Source organism: Rattus norvegicus, chromosome 17, assembly GCF_036323735.1.
Source record: "Rattus norvegicus strain BN/NHsdMcwi chromosome 17, GRCr8, whole genome shotgun sequence".
In the NCBI taxonomy this organism is placed as follows: Eukaryota; Metazoa; Chordata; class Mammalia; order Rodentia; family Muridae; genus Rattus; species Rattus norvegicus.
In genome coordinates, this window is record NC_086035.1 from 37901755 (window position 1) to 37929001 (window position 27247).

The 27247-nt window shown below is 37.7% G+C and overlaps 1 protein-coding gene across 3 annotated transcripts; it reads right to left on the reverse strand.

The window, feature by feature from the left end:
- Window positions 1–221: 221 nt before the first annotated feature.
- Window positions 222–18534, reverse strand: Prl3a1 (prolactin family 3, subfamily A, member 1). 3 transcript variants are annotated; one of them, NM_153736.3, is made up of 5 exons: window positions 18347–18534; window positions 15142–15317; window positions 3162–3269; window positions 1203–1382; window positions 225–541 (listed from the first exon to the last, which is right to left on the reverse strand). In NM_153736.3, exons 1-5 carry the CDS (start codon window positions 18375–18377, stop codon window positions 353–355), a joined length of 684 nt encoding a protein of 227 aa, NP_714958.1. In that variant the 5' UTR covers window positions 18378–18534; the 3' UTR covers window positions 225–352. The 3 variants fall into 3 exon arrangements, with proteins under 3 accessions (XP_038951350.1, XP_038951352.1, NP_714958.1); XM_039095422.2 differs by lacking the exons at window positions 15142–15317; window positions 18347–18534 and adding an exon at window positions 14418–14580 and having other exon boundaries at window positions 222–541; XM_039095424.2 differs by lacking the exons at window positions 15142–15317; window positions 18347–18534 and adding an exon at window positions 3500–4294 and having other exon boundaries at window positions 222–541.
- Window positions 18535–27247: the final 8713 nt, after the last annotated feature.

The following is a 27247-nucleotide window of genomic DNA, read 5'->3' on the forward strand; positions in this document are numbered from 1 at the left end:
ACTTCTCTGTTTTTCTTTAGAAAAGTATAGACCTCACAGGTATATTAAAAGCTTAGCAAGATGCAATAATTCTGCACGTAAACTCTTATACCAAGAATGGATGAAGCAACCCAGCATGAGGGAAAAGGTCCCAAGAGCAGGCAAGAGTAAAAACTACCACCCTGCACTCACACACATACACATACATACATACTTTCACTCTTAGGAGTCCTACAGAGATCTCATTTCTAAAGAACCTGTTTTTATTTTTTAAGGAACAATTCACTATACACATATGTGCATGGAAAAGATAAAAACTAAAGAAAGAAAGCATTAATGATACTGGATTACCAGTAGTAGGTAGATGGATGTGCTAGCAGTCATTATTATGAATGATACGGCACTTTAGGGCCTCAAGGTAAGTGGCAACTTTGTCAGTATTACTGTCCAGGCAGTGAAGTAGATTACTAAGAGTAAAGTGACGAGTTAGTTCATTGGCAGACCTCACATCTGCCAGTCCCATCCAAACAGGGTAGACATTTTCTTCAGCTCCAGGATAAACCTAAGCACCAGAAGAACTTGTATTATTAATAGTAGTCAAGTAGTCAGTGTTTATACCATCTTTGTGTGTGTGTGTGTGTGTGTGTGTGTGTGTCTGTGTGCATGTGTGCATGTCTGTGTGTCTTTGTGTGTGTATTGTATGTACATGAGTACTCATATGTGGACGTGTGCATGCACATTAATTTGATGGGAGAGATCAACTGGGATAGTTTTTCAGACCCCTTGTGCCTCTCCTGTTTTTAAATTATTTTTTGGGAATAGGTTCTCTTCCTTTACCAGGGATTTACATATTCCTGACTCCGCACTTTGGGAAACAATCAGGATGTTTACTGAATAAGTAAATTAATTAATTAATTGATTAGATTTTTCTAGTGTATGAAGTTCTCACTGGAAACCTAAAAGGATGTTGGAGTTGCCAACAAATCTTTATATTCACAGCTGTGAACATTTTGGAAACATAAATTTAACTGTTATGAATTAAGTATCTGTGTATTCATTTTTTTCATTGAAACAAAATATCTCTTTTCTTTCTTTTTTTATTTTGATTCTTTGCCTTCTGTTATATTTTTTTATTGGATTATTTTAAATTTATATCTCCCTGTCCCACAACCCCTCCCCTTCCATAAAAAAAGGAATCAAAGAAACTTAGAAGAATCACTCACCCTAACAAGGATTGCCTTGATTTTTTCTAAAATTTCTTGGTTTTTTTCCTCCACCTCTTTGACTTTGAACAGCATGGTCTCACAGATTCCTTCAAGAGTAGCCACTGCATGTACAAGATGTTCCAGAGGGTGGTACCAGGCTCGTAAAATGCTTATCATCATCTTCAGAAGGACATCTGACTAATCAATGATTGTCAAATATCAATTTAAAATAAGTGAAATCAGCCATAGTAAATACATGTGCTTTTTGCATAATCATGGCTAATTACAATATCTAGTTGTTTTATTGAGTGGATGGAAAATGTTTCGGTATATCACATTATAAAAATGACATTTTAATCCACAGAACTACAGTTTGCTAACATAAACCAACTAGATCATATTTTTTTCTGAGACTAAATTGATCATATTTTGTTTTCCATCTATATTCTACCATACTGTCCTCAAGTGATCATTTCTATTTGGTTATTTATCTTGTTCATAAGAAATCAAAGCTTTGATGACCCTTGGTAGGTGTCCAAAGGATCAGATTCAAATAACCATATTCTAGTATTATCAGTGTCAAATGAGCCAAATCACTTTCATACCAAAAAATCAAATTAGTCACTCATATTCCCATGTCATTTTATATATTCTATGATATTAAAATACAATAAAGAAACCAACACGTCCATAGAGTTAATGCTTAACATTTCTTTCTTTCCCTGGCCTTTGTTAGAGAAGCACATTTATGGGCATATCCACTGAAAGAACAGTAGTTCAGCAGTCCCTTTAACAACATTGAGGTAAAAACACCTTGGACTCTAGAAACACAAATGTCCTTCCTCACAGTGAGTATATGCTCATTACCAAGATCTTATATAATGTCCCTCTCCAATTTAAAATACTTGCTGTGTTGTCTCTTAGCAACTCTAGTGGTAATTAAATGGAACCATAGAGAGGAGAGGAGAATATATATATATCATCAAAGATGGAACAAGACTAAATTGTGATGGCAGAATGGTTGCTGGGTTCACTGTGGCATGATGATTAAGAATGATATCCTGAGGTGAATGAAGCACAGATTCACATTTCTGCCCTCCATGCAAGTGATATAATAAACTCTGTGTAGTACTTTGAAGGTTTTCTTCATAATTTTTCTAATGATACATTTGTTAGAGGACTTCTGTGAGAATTAAGTGCATCAACGCCAATAGAGTGCTTTTTGAAGTGTCTAACTTTAAGAAAATGTTTCCTCTTTCCTCCTCTTCTTCCTTCATTATAATCACATTTTTATTAATGGGAATAGTTTCTGTCTCGGTGATAGGTACTACTAATTAAATAATAGAAAACAAATTATATATCTGATATATGTACACATATTAAGTTTAGTTTTAATTATACAGAGATTTGTTCTGACAGCAAGTCACAGTAGACAGATCATAACAATTACACATTCGAGCTGCTAAGATATGTAGCCCCATCAAAGTAAAGGTTAATCTGAGTCACGGAATAGAGTATGAGCAGAGCCTCTTGTTTCGCTGATTTTCAATTATATCAGAGAAGAAGCCAGACCAGTCAGGGAGTAGTGCACATGTAATGAAAAACCAAACAGAAGTAGAATAGTAGTTTATCTCAAAAAAGAAATAGCATTCTGGTCATTTAAGAAATATGCTGTGAGTGGAAAAGCCTTTTTGTTATAATAAATGAAACTGTATTTGCATCTTTTCCATATGTGTGGATGAATGCATATTCACCCATGAATGTTCAACTTAAATTACAGTTAGTACAATCTAGCACTAATTTTAACTTATAGTATATTGACAATATCATGTTATTGTTTTTGACTGTTAATTCTTCTGCATATTGTTGTTGGATATGTAATGACCACTCCTATAATGCACCTGCAATAACCTACCATACAGTAGACCCTATTTGTTGATTCATTTGTTTTAATGACAACTAAGAATGAAGACTTACATGTGTCTGTTGGATTTGTTCATTGCTTCCAGGAGTAGTAAGTGAAATGGTGTGACAGGTGCTGGAGTTCCTCGATTTGTACCCAAGGCTATGGGCAAAATGCATACCCTGGAAATAATAAAACATTTTAACTTATTGACATTACAAAATTAAATAAGCACAGCTATGATCATTACATAAATGTATTATATAGATGTATAGTTTATAAAAATTAGCATTACATAAAAATTGAATAATTAAGCAAGCAAAATCTGCTTATAGTTTCTTTCCTTTAAGAATGCAATTCCTAGGGTAATTCAAGCATTTGGGCTAATAGCCACTTATCAATGAGTGCATACCATGTATGTCTTTCTGTGATTGGGTTAGCTCACTCAGGATGATGTTTTCCAGTTCCAACCATTTGCCTACGAATTTCATAAACTCGTTGTTTTTGATAGCTGAGTAATATTCCATTGTGTAGATGTACCACATTTTCTGTATCCATTCCTCTGTTGAAGGGCATCTGGGTTCTTTCCATTTTCTGGCTATTATAAATAAGGCTGCGATGAACATAGTGGAGCACGTGTCTCTTTTATATGTTGAGGCATCTTTTGGGTATATGCCCAAGAGAGGTATAGCTGGATCCTCAGGCAGTTCAATGTCCAATTTTCTGAGGAACCTCCAGACTGATTTCCAGAATGGTTTTACCAGTCTGCAATCCCACCAACAATGGAGGAGTGTTCCTCTTTCTCCACATCCTCGCCAGCATGTGCTGTCACCTGAGTTTTTGATCTTAGCCATTCTCACTGGTGTGAGGTGAAATCTCAGGGTTGTTTTGATTTGCATTTCCCTTATGACTAAAGATGTTGAACATTTCTTTAGGTGTTTCTCAGCCATTCGGCATTCCTCAGCTGTGAATTCTTTGTTTAGCTCTAAACCCCATTTTTTACCCTAGATCCCTAGAACAAACGAAACTCAAGACGGATGATCAAAATGTGAATGCTTCACTCCTTCTTTAAATGAGGAAAAAGAATACCCTTGGCAGGGAAGGGAGAGGCAAAGATTAAAACAGAGACTGAAGGAACACCCATTCAGAGCCTGCCCCACATGTGGCCCATACATATACAGCCACCCAATTAGACAAGATGGATGAAGCAAAGAAGTGCAGACCGACAGGAGCCGGATGTAGATCGCTCCTGAGAGACACAGCCAGAATACAGCAAATACAGAGGCGAATGCCAGCAGCAAACCACTGAACTGAGAATAGGTCCCCTATTGAAGGAATCAGAGAAAGAACTGGAAGAGCTTGAAGGGGCTCGAGACCCCAAAAGTACAACAATGCCAAGCAACCAGAGCTTCCAGGGACTAAGCCACTACCTAAAGACTATACATGGACTGACCCTGGACTCTGACCCCATAGGTAGCAATGCATATCCTAGTAAGAGCACCAGTGGAAGGGGAAGCCCTGGGTCCTGCTAAGACTGAACCCCCAGTGAACTAGTCTATGGGGGAGGGCGGCAATGGGGGGAGGGTTGGGAGGGGAACACCCATAAGGAAGGGGAGGGGGATGTTTGCCCGGAAACCGGGAAAGGGAATAACACTCGAAATGTATATAAGAAATACTCAAGTTAATAAAAAAAAAAAAAGAATGCAATTCCTTTTATAAAACTATCAGTCCAAATCACTAAGGGTTTTCAGTGTCTTAATTATAACTTGAACTAAATGATACAGAATAATGTATTCATATCTATGTAATTTTACTGTGGATCTAAGTTGATATATTTGTTTTAAATATATTTGGTGAAATTATAACTTGCAATTACCACTGAGTTTTTAATATGACAATAGCACATTCATAATAAACTTATATGGTAATTGTGTTGGTGAGATCAAAATTAATTATAAAATTCAGAGAACAACACAAAGATGATACAGATTGATTTTAAGAGCCAGAGAAATGGGGAGTCTGCAGTGAGATTATGTCTCCTAGAAATAACAGGGTAGTTATGCACATGATACCATACCGAAATGGCTGTCTTACTTACACCTGAACAATAACTAGAACAACAGACATGCTAAAACTAAAGTATTGGAATCTCTGGTGTCCCCACCCCTGGACAACAAACTTCTGACTACTGATAGAAGAAGTAGGCCTCCTTGGGGATGAAACACTGAATCCTATACTTAATTATAGGACAGCAAAGCTAGATTAAATATACTCAATAGGATGTATATGTGTGTGTGTGTGTGTGTGTTTGTGTGTGTGTGTGTGTGTATGGGGGGTCCATTATCTATTAATACATATTCACATGTACTTGTTTTATTTTTATTGATATTTAAATTTATATATTCATGTATATTTAAATATATATAACATAACCATTATTATAACTTTAAAAGCCATTAGTTTGGGATTGAGGATAATGAAGTAGAACAAGCATTGGGAGGATAGAGGAAGTAAAGGAAAAGTTGGAATGAAATAATTATATTTTAACTAAATTAAAACACTTAACGGATAATAAGCAAATTATTAAAAGTATTATTTAATATCTATATATAATCCTCTGAAGGTTTGTATTACTTATTATTAACAATCCTTGAATTTGCAAGTGCCAAAGACACAGGAAGTCCCCCTTCTCTCACAATATGTGTAAGGCAATGTAATCATTACCTGCATTTTCACAGTGGACAAATTTTATTCCTCACTGGAGCTATACAGAACCAAATTTCTATAATAGAACAGACAGGGTATTCCAGACAATTCAACTCTTGTGACCTCATTTGAAGGAACCATATCTGTGTGACTCACTCTTTATAGCAGGGATACTGTGAAGGTGAAACATTGTGAATGAATGTAAGCTGAAAGAAGGACCAGTGAGTGAAAACAATGGACATTTGTATTCCTTACAAGTCTCTAGAAATATTCTCAAGACTCCCGATTTTGTCTTGATGTCATCTCTGTTTTCCCCACATTGAGCGTACTCTGATCAGACCCTGGGTCTCCACTCGGAAGGGAACACATTTCAATTCTAAACCATCTATCTATCATTAGAAATTTATCGCCCACACCCTCGGATCCCGGCCCGCAGCAGCTCTCTGCTCCCAGACCCTGTGAGAGAGAGACCCAACCGCCTAGTCAGGTGGGCACTCCTGAGGCTGCAGAGCGGAAGAGACCACCAACACTGCTCACCCCTGCCCACATCCCTGGCCCAAGAGGAAACTGTATAAGGCCTCTGGGCTCCCGTGGGGGAGGGCCCAGGAGCAGCAGGACCCCTGCCAGAGACACCGCAGGACCCTGAAGGAAACAGACCGGATAAACAGTTCTCTGCACCCAAATCCCATGGGAGGGAGAGCTAAACTTTCAGAGAGGCAGACAAGCCTGGGAAACCAGAAGAGACTGATCTCTGTACATACATCTCGGACGCCAGAGGAAAACACCAAAGAGCATCTGGAACCCTGGTGCACTGAAGCTCCTGGAAGAGGCGGCACAGGTATTCCTGGTTGCTGCCGCCGCAGAGAGCCCGTGGGCAGCACCCCACGAGCGAACTTGAGCCTCGGGACCACAGGTAAGACCAACTTTTCTGCTGCAAGAAAGCTGCCCGGTGAACTCAAGACACAGGCCCACAGGAACAGGTGAAGACCTGTAGAGAGGAAAAACTACACGCCCGAAAGCAGAACACTCTGTTCCCATAACTGGCTGAAAGAAAACAGGAAAACAGGTCTACAGCACTCCTGACACACAGGCTTATAGGACAGTCTAGCCACTGTCAGAAATAGCAGAACAAAGTAACACTAGAGATAATCTGATGGCGAGAGGCAAGCGCAGGAACCCAAGCAACAGAAACCAAGACTACTTGGCATCATCGGAGCCCAATTCTCCCACCAAAACAAACATGGAATATCCAAACACACCAGAAAAGCAAGATCTAGTTTCAAAATCATATTTGATCATGATGCTGGAGGACTTCAAGAAAGATGTGAAGAACTCCCTTAGGGAAACACAGGAAAACATTAATAAACAAGTAGAAGCCTACAGAGAGGAATCGCAAAAATCCCTGAAAGAATTCCAGGAAAACACAATCAAACAGTTGAAGGAATTAAAAATGGAAATAGAAGCAATCAAGAAAGAACACATGGAAACAACCCTGGATATAGAAAACCAAAAGAAGAGACAAGGAGCTGTAGATACAAGCTTCACCAAAGGAATACAAGAGATGGAAGAGAGAATCTCAGGAGCAGAAGATTCCGTAGAAATCATTGACTCAACTGTCAAAGATAATGTAAAGCGGAAAAAGCTACTGGTCCAAAACATACAGGAAATCCAGGACTCAATGAGAAGATCAAATCTAAGGATAATAGGTATAGAAGAGAGTGAAGACTCCCAGCTCAAAGGACCAGTAAATATCTTCAACAAAATCATAGAAGAAAACTTCCCTAATCTAAAAAAAGAGATACCCATAGGCATACAAGAAGCCTACAGAACTCCAAATAGATTGGACCAGAAAAGAAACACCTCCCGTCACATAATAGTCAAAACACCAAACGCACAAAATAAAGAAAGAATATTAAAAGCAGTAAGGGAAAAAGGTCAAGTAACATATAAAGGCAGACCTATCAGAATCACACCAGACTTCTCGCCAGAAACTATGAAGGCCAGAAGATCCTGGACAGATGTCATACAGACCCTAAGAGAACACAAATGCCAGCCCAGGTTACTGTATCCTGCAAAACTCTCAATTAACATAGATGGAGAAACCAAGATATTCCATGACAAAACCAAATTTACACAATATCTTTCTACAAATCCAGCACTACAAAGGATAATAAATGGTAAAGCCCAACATAAGGAGGCAAGCTATACCCTAGAAGAAGCAAGAAACTAATCGTCTTGGCAACAAAACAAAGAGAATGAAAGCACACAAACATAACCTCACATCCAAATATGAATATAACAGGAAGCAATAATCACTATTCCTTAAAATCTCTCAACATCAATGGCCTCAACTCCCCAATAAAAAGACATAGATTAACAAACTGGATATGCAACTAGGACCCTGCATTCTGCTGCCTACAGGAAACACACCTCAGGGACAAAGACAGACATTACTTCAGAGTGAAAGGCTGGAAAACAATTTTTCAGGAAATGGTCAGATGAAGAAAGCTGGAGTAGCCATTCTAATATCAAATAAAATCAATTTTCAATTAAAAGTCATCAAAAAAGATGAGGAAGGGCACTTCATATTCATCAAAGGAAAAATCCACCAAGATGAACTCTCAATCCTAAATATCTATGAACCAAATACAAGGGCACCTACATACATAAAAGAAACCTTACTAAAGCTCAAAACACACATTGCACCTCACACAATAATAGTGGGAGATTTCAACACCCCACTCTCATCAATGGACAGATCATGGAAACAGAAATTGAACAGAGATGTAGACAGACTAAGAGAAGTCATGAGCCAAATGGACTTAACGGATATTTATAGAACATTCTATCCTAAAGCAAAAGGATATACCTTCTTCTCAGCTCCTCATGGTACTTTCTCCAAAATTGACCATATATTTGGTCAAAAAACGGGCCTCAACAGGTACAGAAAGATAGAAATAATCCCATGCGTGCTATCGGACCACCACGGCCTAAAACTGGTCTTCAATAACAATCAAGGAAGAATGCCCACATACACTTGGAAATTGAACAATGCTCTACTTAATGATAACCTGGTCAAGGAAGAAATAAAGAAAGAAATTAAAAACTTTTTAAAATTTAATGAAAATGAAGGTACAACTTACCCAAACTTATGGGACACAATGAAAGCTGTGCTAAGAGGAAAACTCATAGCGCTGAGTGCCTGCAGAAAGAAACAGGAAAGAGCATATGTCAGCAGCTTGACAGCACACCTAAAAGCTCTAGAACAAAAAGAAGCACATACACCCAGGAGGAGTAGAAGGCAGAAAATAATCAAACTCAGAGCGGAAATCAACGAAGTAGAAACAAAAAGGACCATAGAAAGAATCAACAGAACCAAAAGTTGGTTCTTTGAGAAAATCAACAAGATAGATAAACCCTTAGCCAGACTAACGAGAGGACACAGAGAGTGCGTCCAAATTAACAAAATCAGCAATGAAAAGGGAGACATAAGAACAGATTCAGAGGAAATTCAAAAAATCATCAGATCTTACTATAAAAACCTATATTCAACAAAACTTGAAAATCTTCAGGAAATGGATAATTTCCTAGACAGATACCAGGTACCGAAGTTAAATCAGGAACAGATAAACCAGTTAAACAACCCCATAACTCCTAAGGAAATAGAAGCAGTCATTAAAGGTCTCCCAACCAAAAAGAGCCCAGGTCCAGACGGGTTTAGTGCAGAATTCTACCAAACCTTCATAGAAGACCTCATACCAATATTATCCAAACTATTCCACAAAATTGAAACAGATGGATCACTACCGAATACCTTCTACGAAGCCACAATTACTCTTATACCTAAACCACACAAAGACACAACAAAGAAAGAGAACTTCAGACCAATTTCCCTTATGAATATCGATGCAAAAATACTCAACAAAATTCTGGCAAACCGAATCCAAGAGCACATCAAAACAATCATCCACCATGACCAAGTAGGCTTCATCCCAGGCATGCAGGGATGATTTAATATACGGAAAACCATCAACGTGATCCATTATATAAACAAAGTGAAAGAACAATATCACATGATCATTTCATTAGACGTTGAGAAAGCATTTGACAAAATTCAACACCCCTTCATGATAAAAGTCCTGGAGAGAACAGGAATTCAAGGCCCATACGTGAACATAGTAAAAGCCATATACAGCAAACCAGTTGCTAACATTAAACACAATGGAGAGAAACTTGAAGCAATCCCACTAAAATCAGGGACTAGACAAGGCTGCCCACTCTCTCCCTACTTATTCAATATAGTTCTTGAAGTTCTAGCCAGAGAAATCAGACAACAAAAGGAGGTAAAGGGGATACAGATCGGAAAAGAAGAAGTCAAAATATCACTGTTTGCAGATGATATGATAGTGTATCTAAGTGATCCCAAAAGTTCCACCAGAGAACTACTAAAGCTGATAAACAACTTCAGCAAAGTGGCTGGGTATAAAATTAACTCAAATAAATCAGTAGCCTTCCTCTACACAAAAGAGAAACAAGCCGAGAAAGAAATTAGGGAAACGACACCCTTCATAATAGACCCAAATAATATAAAGTACCTCGGTGTGACTTTAACCAAGCAAGTAAAAGATCTGTACAATAAGAACTACAAGACACTGAAGAAGGAAATTGAAGAAGACCTCAGAAGATGGAAAGATCTCCCATGCTCATGGATTGGCAGGATTAATATAGTAAAAATGGCCATTTTACCATAAGCAATCTACAGATTCAATGCAATCCTCATCAAAATACCAATCCAATTCTTCAAAGAGTTAGACAGAACAATTTGCAAATTCATCTGGAATAACAAAAAACCCAGGATAGCTAAAGCTATCCTCAACAATAAAAGGACTTCAGGGGGAATCACTATCCCTGAACTCAAGCAGTATTACAGAGCAATAGTGATAAAAACTGCATGGTAGTGGTACAGAGACAGACAGATAGACCAATGGAATAGAATTGAAGACCCAGAAATGAACCCACACACCTATGGTCACTTGATTTTTGACAAAGGAGCCAAAACCATCCAATGGAAAAAAGATAGCATTTTCAGCAAATGGTGCTGGTTCAACTAGAGGTCAACATTAGATGAATGCAGATCGATCCATGCTTATCACCCTGTACAAAGCTTAAGTCCAAGTGGATCAAGGACCTCCACATCAAACCAGACACACTCAAACTAATAGAAGAAAAACTAGGGAAGCATCTGGAACACATGGGCACTGGAAAAAATTTCCTAAACAGAACACCAATGGCTTACGCTCTAAGATCAAGAATCCACAAATGGGATCTCATAAAACTACAAAGCTTCTGTAAGGCAAAGAACATGGTGGTTAGGACAAAACGGCAACCAACAGATTGGGAAAAGATCTTTACCAATCCTACAACAGATAGAGGCCTTATATCCAAAATATACAAAGAACTCAAGAAGTTAGACCGCAGGGAATCAAATAACCCTATTAAAAAATGGGGTTCAGAGCTAAACAAAGAATTCACAGCTGAGGAATGCCGAATGGCTGAGAAACACCTAAAGAAATGTTCAACATCTTTAGTCATAAGGGAAATGCAAATCAAAACAACCCTGAGATTTCACCTCACACCAGTGAGAATGGCTAAGATCAAAAACTCAGGTGACAGCAGATGCTGGCGAGGATGTGGAGAAAGAGGAACACTCCTCCATTGTTGGTGGGATTGCAAACTGGTAAAACCATTCTGGAAATCAGTCTGGAGGTTCCTCAGAAAATTGGACATTGAACTGCCTGAGGATCCAGCTATACCTCTCTTGGGCATATACCCAAAAGATGCCCCAACATATAAAAAAGACACGTGCTCCACTATGTTCATCGCAGCCTTATATATAATAGCCAGAAAATGGAAAGAACCCAGATGCCCTTCAACAGAAGAATGGATACAGAAAATGTGGTACATCTACACAATGGAATATTACTCAGCTATCAAAAACAACGACTTTATGAAATTCGTAGGCAAATGGTTGGAACTGGAAAACATCATCCTGAGTGAGCTAACCCAATCACAGAATGACATACATGGTATGCACTCATTGATAAGTGGCTATTAGCCCAAATGCTTGAATTACCCTAGATGCCTAGAGCAAATGAAACTCAAGACGGATGATCAAAATGTGAATGCTTCACTCCTTCTTTAAAAGGGGAACAAGAATACCCTTGGCAGGGAAGAGAGAGGCAAAGATTAAAACAGAGACTGAAGGAACACCCATTCAGAGTCTGCCCCACATGTGGCCCATACATATACAGCCACCCAATTAGACAAGATGGATGAAGCAAAGAAGTTCAGGCAGACAGGAGCCGGATGTAGATCGCTCCTAAGAGACACAGCCAGAATACAGCAAATACAGAGGCGAATGCCAGCAGCAAACCACTGAACTGAGAATAGGACCCCCGTTGAAGGAATCAGAGAAAGAACTGGAAGAGCTTGAAGGGGCTCGAGACTCCATATGTACAACAATGCCAAGCAACCAGAGCTTCCAGGGACTAAGCCCCTACCCAAAGACTATACATGGACTGAACCTGGACTCTGACCTCATAGTTAGCAATGCATATCCTAGTAAGAGCACCAGTGGAAGGGTAAGCCCTGGGTCCTGCTAAGACTGAACCCCCAGTGAACTAGACTGGTGGCGGGAGGGTGGCAATGGGGGGAGGGTTGGGAGGGGAACACCCATAAGGAAGGGGAGGGGGGAGGAGGATGTTTGCCCGGACACCGGGAAAGGGAATAACACTTGAAATGTATATAAGAAATACTCAAGTTAATAAAAAAAAAAAGAAATTTATCAATGGAAATCTATAGTCAGCCAGCCTGAACAACTGGGGCTAACTAAATAGCTTTGTGTTGTTTCTTCCACACACAGTGTCATATTTGTTCGTTTCTATTCCCTCCACACTCTAATGCACATCCTTTATATTCCATATCTCCTAAGTGAAAGATAATCCTGGAAATCAGACCCTACATTCAAGACCAGGACATCAGACTTCTTCTCTGACCTCACTCTTAAGACTTAAAGTCATAAATTATTGTTCACAGTCACTTTTTACCAAAATATAGCAAATAAAAGATGTATTTAAGTAATTATTTAAAGTCACTGTAATGTTTACAAACCTTTGAGATTTTATCAAATTTATGATTCTTTATTTTCCTTTTTATTATTTATTTAACTATTTATTTATTTTTAAACTCCATATTTTTATTCCCCTCTCAGTCCACCCTCCAATTGTTCCACCTCCCATACCTCCTCCCCATCCCCTATCTCCACGAAGATGACCCAATCCACCCACCCTACCAGAACTCTAAAATCCCTGTAGTCTCCCTATTCTTAATATATCATTTCTTAATATGTGATGGCTTTCAGAAACCATATGAAGGTATATTTTCTGAAAAAACTCCATTATATCTTCTGTTTTAATCTGTAGAATTTTTGAAGGGCTCGCAAATTTGCAAGCTACAGATTGGGGAAAAAAAACTTCACTAATAGCATATCTCACAGAGGGTTAATATCAAAATATATAAAGAACTCAAAGAGCTTACCAAAAAAAACCCCAAACGATCCAATTAAAAAAAATGGGATATAGGACTAAACGGAATTCACAACAGATGAATCTGAAATGGCTGAGAAGTACTTAAAGAATGTTCAAAGTCCTTAATGATCACAGAAATGCAAATCAAAACAACCCCGAGATTTCCACCTTTAACCAATCCTAATGGCTAAAATCAAAACCTCAGGTGACTGCACATGTTAGTGAAGATGTAGAGAAAGAAAGAAACACTGCATTGTGGATAGAATTGCAAACTTGTACAACCATTCTGTAAATCAATCTGGCGATTCCTCAGAACACTAGAAATTGATCTACCTGAAGATCCAGCTATACCACTTTTGGGCATATATCCAAAAGATGCTCCACCATGCCATTGGGACAAGTGTTCCACTATGTTCCTAGCAGACTTGTTTTTGATAGCCAGAAACTGGAAAAAATCCAGATGTACCACAACAGAAGAACAGATACAGAAAATGTGATTCATCTACACAATGAAACACTACTCAGCTATTAAGAATGAGGACACCCCGAGTTTTGCAAGAAAATGAATAGAACTAGAAAATATAATTCTGAGTGAGGTAATTCAGACACAAAAGTATATGCATGATATGTACTCACTAATAAGTACATATTAGCCAAAAAAGTACAGAACACGCAGTATACTATCCATAGAACTCAAAAAGGTTAGCAAGCTGAAGAGTCCAAGTGAGGATGCCTCATTCGCACTCAGAATGGATAAGAAAGCCATCACAGGAGAAGGATGTTAGGGAAGGACCTGGGTGTAAAAGAGAACAGAGAGGGGAAGAGGGCAACATGGTCAGATATTGGGTGAGGGGAACAGAACTGAAAGCAAAGAAGAGCAGCAGAAAGAATGGAAACAGGCAACCTTGAGAGGTAGGATGTGGGGGAAATCCTTCACAATATCCCAGAAACCTGGGAAGTCAGATACTGTCAGGACTCCAAGGGTGGGACCTTAAATTAAATGCCCTACAGTGGGGAGAGGAAAGTTGTAAAGCCCACCTTCAACAGGGGACATGGCATCAGTGAGGGATGGGGTTGCCATCCCACAGTCAAAATCTATGACCCATATTTGTTCATGTCTGAAAGCCTGCAGGGACAAAAATGGAGAAGAGTCTGAGAAAAAGGAAGTACAGTGACAGGCCCAAAGTGGGATACAGCTCAAGGGGAGGCCCCAAGGTCTGACACTATTACTGAAGCTATTGTGTGCTCACAAACGGGCCTATTGTGACTGCCCTCCAAAAGACCCAGCTGAAAGAGCAAGGTGCACATATTTACAGGCAAACAGTGGACAGAAGATACTGATCCCTGTGGCTGAATTAAGGAAAATCTGGAAGAAGCTGAGGAGCAAGGTGACCCTGTAGGAGAACCAGCAGTCTCAAGGAACCTGGACCTCCGAGATCTCTCAGACACTGGGTCATCAACCAGACAGCATACAACAGCTGATATGAGGCCCCCAACACATATACCGCAGAGGCCTGCCAGGTCTAGACTCAGAGAAAATCAACCTAACTCTCAAGAGACTGGAGACCCAGGGAGTGGCAAGGTCTAATGGAGTAGAGGTTGGGGCTTGGGTGGGAACATCCTCGTGCAGATGGGGATGAGAGGTATGGGATTTGGTATAGTAAGAGGGTGGAGTGGGAGAGGGATGTAATCTGTACTGTAAAAAATGATTAAATAAATTTTTGAAAAAAAAGAAGAAAGCATATGGAAATGAAGTACTTACAAACTCCTCAGACATTTGCATGGTGAGGTTTGAGGTGTAATGAGCCGTGACAATAGCATGGTCAAAGAGATCTTCAATGAACATTTCATTGTATCCTTCCATGTCAGGACACATGGGCATGGGATATACATTCTCCCATAGGAGAACATTTGACACAAGTAGCAGCTGAAGCACCCCTGTGATAAAGAGAAAAATCACACCCAGATGATTTATTCTAATGAAGTTGCAATGTTTAACCTATCTAGCAAGCGCTGTTCTGGAATTCTTGGGCTGCATGATTTGCTTCTGTATGTCTGAATTGGGGAGTAATATTTGACCACTATAAAAATGCAGGGGTATTTGAATTTTCCCCATACATATTTTGAGTGTTGGTTGATTTCCCACATCTTTGCCTTGTTCTTGAAGTGTGGTTTAACTTTATAAACATTTGGAACTTACATTAATAGTCATCCACAATATTTAATCCTTCACATATTACAATAATTTGTTACATAGTGGTCCTTTTAATGTATTGTCCAGCAACTCGCACTTTTTAAAACTAAATATCTAATGCTAGAATTTTGGATAACAATGATTCAAAGAGCACAGATACATTTTCTCCATTTTTGTCCCTAATGAGTGTAAACACATGGTTGCTGGATTACTGGCAATGAAGATGAGAATCTGGTCATAAATATGATATCACAGCCTGAAGTTGCCAGTTCACCATAACTCTCTTGTGCTGTGGCCATTTTACCAAACCATTTGATGTTTTTACACTAAGTTTGATCTGTGAGTACACTGAATCTTTTAAATTTTAATGAACTCTATTGGCTATGTAAGGTTGAAATGTGCAAATGATATCTCTACTCTTCTGTCATGACTACTGAGAGAGTCAGTACTCTCACACCACATATTTGTCACTTCACCTTGTCACTTAGTGGACAATGTGGCCTTTCACTATGCATTTATGTGGCAGAGAATTTCATAAACCCAAGTCTTGCCAGCCAGAATCATTCTCTTTAACTCTCGGGAACAACACTGGCGTTGATTATTGTTGACCACATCACTACAGAAACCCCAGTAAACTTCACATTATCTGTTTTCCTGGTCTATAAAACACTTCCATTTAAAATATTTGAAAATGATCAGTGACAATTTCGTCAATTTGTTGGCTCAGGGAAAGTCAAAGATAGAACTCCAGCATATCAATAGGTACAGTCGCAAGAAGATTGAAATATGTAAGTACCATTTAATATCTCTTTCAAAAATATATATTATGTTATAAGTAGAATATAGTCATTCAAATGTCTATTAAATTGAGAGAATTAAGCATATTCTAATGCAGTCCATGTTAAAATGTGCACTTCTTTAATACAGTAAGTAATATTTAGATTGTTGACCCATAGTGCTCATGAAGTTTCAGAAATATTCCTGTTCATTTGAGCACTAATACATGAGAAAAATTAGCATGAATGTCCAAATTAAGGTTTACCTAAATGTTACTGCAGAAAACAGTGGCCTCAAAAGCAAAAGAGGCCAGATCATGCATGCTACCTTCATCCAGTATTATTTTTAAAAATATAATTCTTTTATTTTTGAATTGTAAAATTATCTTATTTTTCCTCTCTTGTTATTCTGAGACATTATTCCCCACCATGCTCTTGTAAAGTTTTTTTCACAGCCTTTTTTGATTAATTATAATTATATGCATATGTACATATGTATACACATATATATTCCTAAATATAGCCAACGAAGTCTGCATAATCTTATTTGTTTGTATGTTTTCAGAGCTCAAAATTTAGTATTTGAAAACAATTGTTGTGATCTATTTCTCCTATTCTTTTGAACATGTGTGATACTCCTAAAAATTTCTAACACAAAAAGTATATTTTACGGGGACTGAATTTTTATACAACCTCTCACAAATGTAGCAAACATCTATCTAACATATAACTAGTTTAGTGCTAATATGTTCGCCTGAAAAAATAGCTAACTACCAATAGTTTAAATCTTGAAATACTCCAACAATATACATAGTATCCAATTTGAGTAAACAATATTTTAGCTATAGAATGAATATAATAGATCAGTTCATTATATCAATTAATTTTCCTAAAGCATGATACAAATAAGAATTTAAGTCATCTCTATACAAACAACCACAGAAAACTGAAGAATATGAGAAGAAAAGAAATAGTCTACCCAAGGAAGCTAACCACATTGATCAGTAATCCAATACTAAGCCCTCACACCTTAAATACAAGTAACAATATGTAGACTAAGCAGGTTATACTTAGGAATATATATGTATTTACATGTATATGTATGCTTGAAAAAAGTGGGGCACATATTTCAAAAAGAGCAATGAGGAGGTTAAAAAGGAATTAAAGAAAATAAGAAGAAGGAAGGAATGTTTAATATAATCTCAAAAGTAAAAAAGATAATTTTATATAGCATGTATTTCAGGTGGGGTTACAGTATAAGATAAAGTAAAACAGAAGAGAACTCCATCTAAATTTAACAAAATACATTTCTGGCTGTCATCAATCAATTTTTATGAACATATGATCTATACAAAGATAAGGTATTTGTTAACATAAGCCTGCTTATCTTGTTGCTCTGACACTTGACTTCAGGGAATTGCTTAAAGATACAAGTCTTCTATTATTACTTACATTAGGTTTTATAACTGGATATGTTTTTTGGTTTCCCTGAAGTGACCAAATATATATAAGAAACCCATAATCCAAAAGATCTTAGCTTTTGCCTTCTGGAGTTCAGACAATTGGATCATTGAATCTTGTGTTCTAAATAAAGTATGATTTTTAAATTTAGTAATCTAGCCATTTGTGTTGGATAATACTTTGTTGTAAAAGGTGTTCAAGAGCATTTTTCAATTAAATATCTATAAAATTACCCCTTCTACCCTATTATAAATTAAGACCATATAAAATATCTCTGGACATTTTTATGTTTCTCCATCAGAGGCAAAAATCTCAATGAAATCCATTGTCTTCAAAGACTATTGTGTAATTACGTTCTAAAAAGATTTCTGTTCTCTCATGCTTGGTGTCTGTATGTAAGGTATGAACAAATGTTAATTCACAACAGATAATGACACAAATGACAGCAGTAAACATGTGTACTACCCAAACCCATCCTCATAAGAAAATGCATTGATAAATCTTACTTAGAGGAACATGAATGAAAGGCTACTCACACGAACATAGTTGACTAAAAACTGGCTGCATCTCTGAGAAGTCAATCTCAGTGTCCTTAGCAACTCTGGAAAGTTGATTCACCTGAGTTGTGCCTTAACTAATCTTTTATATCCTGCATATACAGAGAGATCCCAAAGGTGAGCAGAACTGAAAGGCAGAGGGAAGCAATCAATGTCTAGGTAAGGGTGTCATTCCTTATTTCTCAATGCATATTTATACCCACTTTAGCATTACCACACCCTATGTCTCCAAGTGCTATTTTGCTTTAGACCACAGTATTTTCATCATTTAAATTATTTTGTAAATTATCTGTCCTGAGATGACTCATAGTCTTGTCTAGCAGGAGATGCATACTTATTACTTAACACTATCTCCTTAGTTCATTATCTTATGGTCTTTCTGTCACGTCTTCTGCAATGTTCCCTAAATTTTCAGATATTATAAATACATATCATTCTTTTCCAACATCAGACCACAGTGTCAAAGTCATACTCAATTACTTCTGCCATTTTAAGTATTAATCTTTCACCAGTAACCGTCAACATTTTAAAGTGTTGCCATAAAGTCGATGAAAGTTTAATCTATAGAATGAAAAACAAATGTTTACAAGGCACACTGACAGGTGTGTCATGTCTATTTATCAAAACTCTGATTATAGTATTAGTAGTATTGTTTGAGTCTTTGTTTTTTTCAGGCCCATATTTTTTACATTCTCTTAGAATGTAAATCACAGATTTACTATTGTCTGGTTGACCTTAAATCACATCTGTGTGCTGTTTCATGGTGACTATAATTATTATTCCACTGTTTAACAACTTGACATACTTTCCCGGCTTGCTGATAACTGTATCATATGGATCACTAGTTGCTATAGTGACAATCTTCCTCAAACAGCCTTTTGGCATTATGAATGTAATTGAGCATGGTATGAGTTCTAGATCACTCTAAGACTAAATATTTTTTCATGACATGAAACCAGGGCATATAGTTTCTTAAGCAGTAAATATTGCCATTTATTAATGGTATGTATGCAATCAAGAAGAGTACCAATACCATGCATTGGTTGTGAAATCTTTTATGCCCTGCCCCTTATAGCTAATCACAGGGGAGAAACTGATTGTAGATATAGTAAGTTTGCACAATAATCTGTGTCATGAAATATAGCATTTTCTGTGTCTGCTAGGTACATTTTTACATATTCTTTAATTAATTGTACTTCAGATATGTTTCCAAAACAGTCAGATATGGAGAAGTTGGAGTTATACAATGACAATTTCACAAGTTATGGCTAGATTCTAGATGCAAGGCAGTGCAAAATGTCATTAGAATTCAGCATCCGTGAGGATATTAAAAATGTTCTTAGGTTCTAATACAGTACCAAAAGAGGGCTCAAGAGTGTACCAAATGTTTCCTCCATGGAGCACAAGTTTCCTAGCTCAGGATAGATATATTTAGTTGTCTGATTTATTTATTTTTGTATAGTCTAACATCATTCTGCCTGAGCTGTGTTTTTTCATACCTCTATGTTATATGAGCTGCCAGTCTGACTAGGTAGAAACAGTAGAGTTGCTGCATATCCAATAAGGAGCCAAAAGAGATAACACCACATCACATTCACCCAAATTCAGTGTTGTTGTAGCTTCTTTATGGAATTTTGACATGTTCTAGATCTGTTTACTTAGTTACTGACTAAGACTGTATGTGAAGAATCCTGGAAAAGATTGAGAAATTTTAAACTCACCAAGGTCCCATTTGTCACAATTATAGAAGACTGTCTTAGTATCCACCAACAAGCAAAGCTCTACAAATGCAGTACTAAGAATATGTCTGAAGCATTCATTTTTTAGCATAATTATTTCCAAGAATAAAAGCTCATAGCACAGTTTGGGATATAGAGATAAGTATCCATACTGAGAGCTGTATAGATCCCAAAGCAAATCCTGTACCATTTGCCTTCTAGCAATCACTCTTTGACAGTCTTCTTTTTCCAACTCACATTCACCATTTTAGTATTCCTGAATGTATGTATGTATGTATGTATGTATGTATGTATGTATGTATGTATGTGTGTGTGTAATGCTTCTCCTACTATAAGCATCTTCCTTTAGTGACGTTCTGATTTGAAGAAGATATATTCTTAACATAAACTGTATGCCCCAAACTTTGGTGGCCAGATTGTCATCATTAATTTTTTAACTTAAACATTTGAATGTCTTTAAAAGATGTGTAACAGTGAGAATCTAAACTTGAGATGGAAATTGCGATAAAAAGGTTTCCTTATCTATCTCTAAGTGGAAGAATATTGAAACATTAAAGATGCATGTGGATCTTGTATCCCACCCACAATGTGTCTGAAGTAGACAAGAAGCACAGTCTCTGACCCATTGCCTCTTACCCTCAGGAAGGGGCCAGTTTGATTGACTCATAAGCACACTGAGATGATGTAGACCATGTCCAATCAAAGTTTACATATTGAGGGGTAACCCCAGGCAGGAATGAAATAATACTATTCTCCCTACCACAGTTTAGTCAGAAGGTAAAGAAAAAAAAACTTTTTTAAACAATTCATTTTCTAATTAGACTGGGAATCACAGAAATTCAAGTTTGAGCTCATAGATCAACCTGCCTATGAATAATTTGGGTTTAGTCTAGAAATGAGGAAAATTCATAATCAAACTGCTTCTAAGGTTTGAATACAGGGAATTTTTCCTGGTGCTGAAGAGAGTGTAGGGCTGTGAAAGTTACCCTGATTTCATTTTTTTTTGTTTTGACTTTATTTTTAAGAGAAGTATAGCTTTAAGTGTTTAGGGAGTATAATGTGAGTTCTGTTTCTTCCATCTTTATGAAATTGGGTATGTCTTATTTACATTTCAACTGTAATTCCTTTTCCCGGTTTCCTGGCCAACATACCCATAATCCCTTCCCTTCCCCTTCTATATGGGTGATCTCCTCCCTATCCTCCCCCCATTAACAACCTCCCACCAATAATCACGTTCACTTGGGGTTCAGTCTTGGCAGGACGAAGGGCTTCCCCTACCACTGGTGCTCTTACTAAGCTATTCATTGCTACCTATGCACATGGAGTGCAGGGTCAGTCCATGTATACTCTTGGGGTAGTGGCTTAGTCACTGGAAGCTCTGGTTGGTTGGCATTGTTGTTCATATGGGGTCTCAAGCCCCTTCAAGCTCTTTCAGTCCTTTCTCTGATTCCTTCAACGGGGGTCCCTTTCTCAGTTCAGTGTTTTGCTGCTGGCATTCGCCTATGTATTTGACATATTCTGGCTGTGTCTCTCAGGAGAGATCTACATCCGGTTCCTGTCAGCCTGCACTCCTTTGCTACATTCATCTCCTCTAGTTTGGTGGCTGTACATGTATGCGCCACATGCGAGACAGGCTCTGAATGGGTGTTCCTTCAACCTCTGTTCTAAACTTTGACTTTCTATTCCCTCCACAAGTATTCTTGTTCCCCCTTTAAAGAAGGACTGAAGCATTCCCATTTTGTCATCATTCTTGAGTTTCATGTGTCCTGTGCATCTAGGGTAATTCAAGCATTTGAGCTAATATCCACTTATCAATGAGTGCATACCATTTGTGTTTTTCTGTGATTGGGTGGCCTCACTCAGGAAGATATTTTCTATTTCCATCCATTTGCCTATGAATTTCATAAAGTCATTGTTTTTGATAGCTGAGTAATATTCCATTGTGTAGATGTACCACATTTTCTGTATCCATTCCTCTGTTGAAGGGCATCTAGGTTCTTTCCAGCTTCTGGCTTTTATAAATAAGCCTGCTAAGAACATAGTGGAGCATGTGTCTCTGTTTATATGTTGGAACATCTTTTTGAGTATATGCCCAAGAGAGGGTTCTCAGATAGTGCAATGTTCAATATTCTGAAGAACCTCCAGACTAATTTCCAGAATGGCTGTACCAGTCTGCAATCCCACCAAAAATGGAGGAGTGTTCCTATTTCTCCACATCCTTGCCACCATCTGCTATTGCCAGAGGTTTTGATCTTAGCCATTCTGACTGGTGTGAGGTGGAATCTCAGAGTTATTTCATTTGCATTTCCCTTGTGACTACAGATGTTGAACATTTCTTTAGGTGCTTATCAGCCATTTGGCATTCCTCAGCTGTGAATTCTTTGTTAAGCTCTGAACCCCATTTTTAGTAGGGTTATTTGTCTCCCTGCAGCCTAATTTTGTGAGTTCTTTGTATATTTTGGATATAAGCCCTCTATCAGTTGTAGGATTGGTAAAGATTTTTTCCCAATCGGTTGGTTGCCACTTTGTCCTAACAACAGTGTCCTTTGCCTTACAGAAACTTTGTAGCTTTATGAGAACCCATTTGTCGATTCTTGATCTTAGAGCATAAGCCATTGGTGTTTTGTTCAGGTAATTTTCTCCAGTGACCATGTGTTCGAGATGCTTCCCCACTTTTTCTTCTATTAGTTTGAGTGTATCTGGTTTGATGTGGAGGTCCTTGATCCACTTGGACTTAAGCTTTGTACAGGGTGATAAGCATGGATTGATCTGCAGTCTTCTATGTGGTGACCTCCAGTTGAACTAGCACCATTTGCTGAAAATGCTATCTTTTTCCATTGAATGGTTTTGGTTCCTTTGTCAAAAATCAAGTGACCATAGGTGTGTGGGTTCATTTCTGGGTCTTCGATTCTATTCCTCTGGTCTATCTGTCTGTCTCTGTACAAATACCATACAGCTTTTATCACTATTGCTCTGTAATCCTGCTTGAGTTCAGGGATACTGATTCCCACAGAAGTCCTTTTATTGTTGAGGATAGTTTTTAGCTATCCTGTTTTTTGTTTGTTTGTTTGTTTGTTTGTTTGTTTTGTTATTCCAGGTGAATTTGCAAATTGTTTTGTCGAACTCTATGAAGAATTGGGTTAGAATTTTGTTCGGGATTGCATTGAATCTGTAGATCACTTTTGGTAAAATGGCCATTTTTACTATATTAATCCTGTAATCCATGAGGATGGGAGATCTTTCCATCTTCTGAGATCTTCTTAAATTTCTTTCTTTAGAGCCTTGAAGTTCTTATCATACAGATTTTTCACTTGCTTCGTTAAAGTCACACTGAGCTATTTTATATTATTTGGGACTATTATGAAGGGTGTCATTTCCCTAATTACTTTCTCGGCTTGTTTTTCTTTTGTGTAGAGGAAGGCTACTGATTTATTTGAATTAATGTTATACCAGCCACTTTGCAGAAGGTGTTTATCAGTTTTAGTAGGTGTCTGTTGGAACTTTTGGAATCACTTAAGTATACAATCATATCATCTGCAAATAGTGATATTTTGACTTCTTCTTTTCCAATATTTATCCCTTTGATCTCCTTTCGTTGTCTGATTGCTCTGGCTATGACTTCGAGAATTATATTGAATAATAGAGAGGGAGTGCACAGCCTTGTCTAGTCCCTGATTTTAGTAGGAATACTTCAAGTTTCTCTCCATTTAGTTTAATATTAGCTACTGGTTTGCTGTATATGGCTTTTACTATATTTAGGTATGGGCCTTCAATTACTGTTCTTTCCAGGACTTTTATAATGAAGGGGTGTTGAAATTTGTCAAATGTTTTCTCAGCATCTAATGAAATGATCATGTCGTTTCTATCTTTCAGTTTGTTTTTATAGTGGATTTCATTGATGCTTTTCCATATATTAAACCATCCCTGCATCCCTGGAATGAAGCCTACTTGATCATGGTGGATGATTGTCTTTATGTGCTCTTGGATTCGGTTTGCAAGAATTTTATTGAGTATCTTTGGGTCGATATTCATAAGGGAAATTGGTCTGAAGTTCTCTTTCTTTGTTGGGTATTTGTGTGGTTTAGGTATAAGAGTAGTTGTGGCTTCATAGAAGGAATTTGGTAGTGCTCTATCTGTTTTAATTTCATGGAATAATTTGGATAGTATTGGAATGAGTTCTTCTATGATGGTCTGATAGAATTCTGCACTGAACCCCTCTGGACCTGGGCTCTTTTTGGTTGGGAGACTTTTAATGACTGCTTCTATTTCTTTAGGAGTTATGAGGTTGTTTAAATGGTTTACTTGTTTCTGATTTAACTTCAGTACCTGGTGTCTGTCAAGGTTTTTGTCCATTTCCTGCAGATTTTCAAGTTATGTTGAATATAGGCTTTCATAGTAGTATTTGGTGATTTTTTTGAACTTCCTCTGGCTCTGTTGTTATGCCTCCCTTTTCATTTCTGATTTTGTGAATTTGGACACACTCTGTGTCATCTGATTGTTCTGGCTAAGCATTTTTCTATCTTGTTTATTTTCTCAAAGAACCAGATATTGGTTCTGTTGATTGGATAGTCCTTTTTGTTTGTACTTGGTTAATTTCAGCTCTGAGTTTATTTCCTGCCTTCACTCCTCCTGGGTGTTTGCTTCTTTTTCTTCTAGAGCTTTTAGGTGTGCTGTAAAGCTGCTGATATATGCTCTCTCCTGTTTCTTTCTGTAGGCACTCAGAGCTATGAGTTTTCCTCTTAGCACGGCTCTCATTCTGTCCCATAAGTTTGAGTATGCTGTACCTTCATTTTCATTAAATTCTAAGAAGTCTTTAATTTCTTTCTTTATTTCTTCTTTGACCAGGTTATCATTGAGTAGAGCATTGTTCTATTTCAATGTATATGTCGGCGTTCTTCCCTTATTGTTGTTGAAGACCAACTTTAGCCAGTGGTGATCTGATAGGATGCATGGGATTATTTCTATCTTTCTATATCTATTGATGCCTGATTTATGACCAAATATACGGTTGATTTTGGAGAAAGTACCATGAGGTGGTGAGAAGAAGTTATATCCTTTCGTTTTAGGATAGAATATTCTATAAATATCTGTGATGTCCATTTGGTTATGACTTCTCTTACTCTGTCTATGTCTCTGTTTAATTTCTGTTTCCATGTTCTGTCCATTGATGAGAATGGGGTATTGAAATCTCCTACTATTATCATGTGAGGTCCAAAGTGTGCTTTGAGCTTTAGTAATGTTTCTTTTATGTATGTAGGTGCCCTTTTATTTGGAGCACAGATATTTAGGATTGAGAATTTTGAACGGGATTGCATTGAATCTCTAAATCGCTTTTGGTAAAATGGCCATTTTTACTATATTAATCCTTGGTGGACTTTTCCTTTGATAAATATGAAGTGTCCTTCCTTCTCTTTTTTGAAGACTTTTACTTGAAAATTGATTTTATTCGAAATTATAATGGCTACTCCAGCTTGCTTCTACAGACCATTTGCTTGGAAAGTTGTTTTCAAGCCTTTCACTCTGAGGTAGTGTCTATCTCTGAGGTATGTTTCCTGTAGGCAACAGAATCGAAAGTCCTCATTTTGTATCCAGTTTGTTAATCTAGGTCTTCTAATTGGGGAGTTGAGTCCATTGATGTTAAGAGATATTAAGGAATAGTGATTGTTGCTTCCTGTTATATTCGTATTTGGATGTGAGATTATGTTTGTGTGCTTTTCTTCTCTTTGTTTTGTTGCCAAGATGATTAGTTTCTTGCTTTTTCGAGGGTGTAGCTTGCCTCCTTATATTGGGCTTTGCCATTTATTATCCTTTGTAGGGCTGGATTTGAAGAAACAAATTGTATAAATTTAGTTTTGTCATGGAATATCTTGGTTTCTCCATCTATGTTAATTGAGAGATTTGCTGGATACAGTAACATGGGCTGGCATTTGTGTTCTCTTAGGGTCTGTACGACATCTGTCCAGGATCTTCTGGCTTTCATAGTCTCTGGTGAGATGTCTGGAATGAGTCTGATAGGTCTGCCTTTATATGTTACTTGACCTATATCCCTTACTGCTTATAATATTCTTTCTTTGTTTTGTGCATTTGTTGTTTTGACTATTATGTGACGGGAGGAATTTCTTTTCTGGTCCAAGATACTTGCAGTTCTGTAGGCTTCTTGTATGTTTATAGACATCTCTTTCTTTAAGTTAGAGAAGTTTTCTTCTATGATTTTGTTGAAGATATTTACTTGTCCTTTGAGCTGGGAGTCTTCACTCTCTTCTATACCTATTTTCCTTAGGTTTGATCTACTCAATGAGTCCTGGATTTCCTGTACGTTTTGGACTAGTAGTTTTTTCCATTTTACATTATCTTTGACAGTTGTGTGGATGATTTCTATGGAATCTTCTTCTCCTGAGATTCTCTCTTCTATCTCTTGTATTCTGTTGGTGATGCTTGTATCTATGGCTCCTTGTCTCTTCCTTTAGTTTTCTATATCCAGGGTTGTTTCCCTTTGTGCTTTCTTTTTTGCTTCTATTTCCATTTTTAATTCCTTCACCTGTTTGACTGTGTTTTCCTGGAATTCTTTCAGGGATTTTTGTGATTCCTCTCTATAGGCTTCTACTTGTTTGTTTATGTTTTCCTCCATTTCTCTAAGGGTGTTCTTTATGTCTTTCTTGAAGTTCATCATCATGATCAAATGTGATTTTAAATCTAGATTCTGCTTTCCTGGTGTGTTTGGATATTCAGCATTTGCTTTGGTGGGAGAATTGGGCTCCGATGATGCCATGTAGTCTTGGTTTCTGTTGCTTGGTTTCCTGTGCTTGCCTCTCGCCATCAGGTTGTCTCTGGTGTTACCTTGTTCGGCTATTTCTGACAGTGACTAGACCGTCCTATAGGCTTGTGTGTCAGGAGTGCTGTAGACCTGTTTTCCTGTTTTTTTTCAGCCTGTCATGGGAACAGAGTGTTCTGCTTTCGGGCATGTAGTCTTTCCTATCTACTTGTCTTCAGCTGTTCCTGTGGGCCTGTGTCCTGAGTCCACCAGACAGGTCGCTTGGAGCAGACCTGGTAAGGTAAGTTGGTCTTACCTGTGGTCCCGTGGCTGAAGTTGCTCCCGGGGGCTGCTTTTGAGCTCTCTGTGAGGGCAGCAACCAGGAGGGCC

Excerpts from the sequence above, each read along its gene's own strand:
- Prl3a1 (NM_153736.3), bottom strand. The coding sequence starts at position 18,377 with ATGCAGCCAGTTTTTAGTCAACTATGTTCGT. Across the intron at positions 15,318-18,346 it reads TTTTAGTCAACTATGTTCGT|GGGTGCTTCAGCTGCTACTT; the intron begins GTGAGTAGCCTT and ends TCTTTATCACAG. Across the intron at positions 3,270-15,141 it reads TGCAAATGTCTGAGGAGTTT|GGTATGCATTTTGCCCATAG; the intron begins GTAAGTACTTCA and ends TATTATTTCCAG.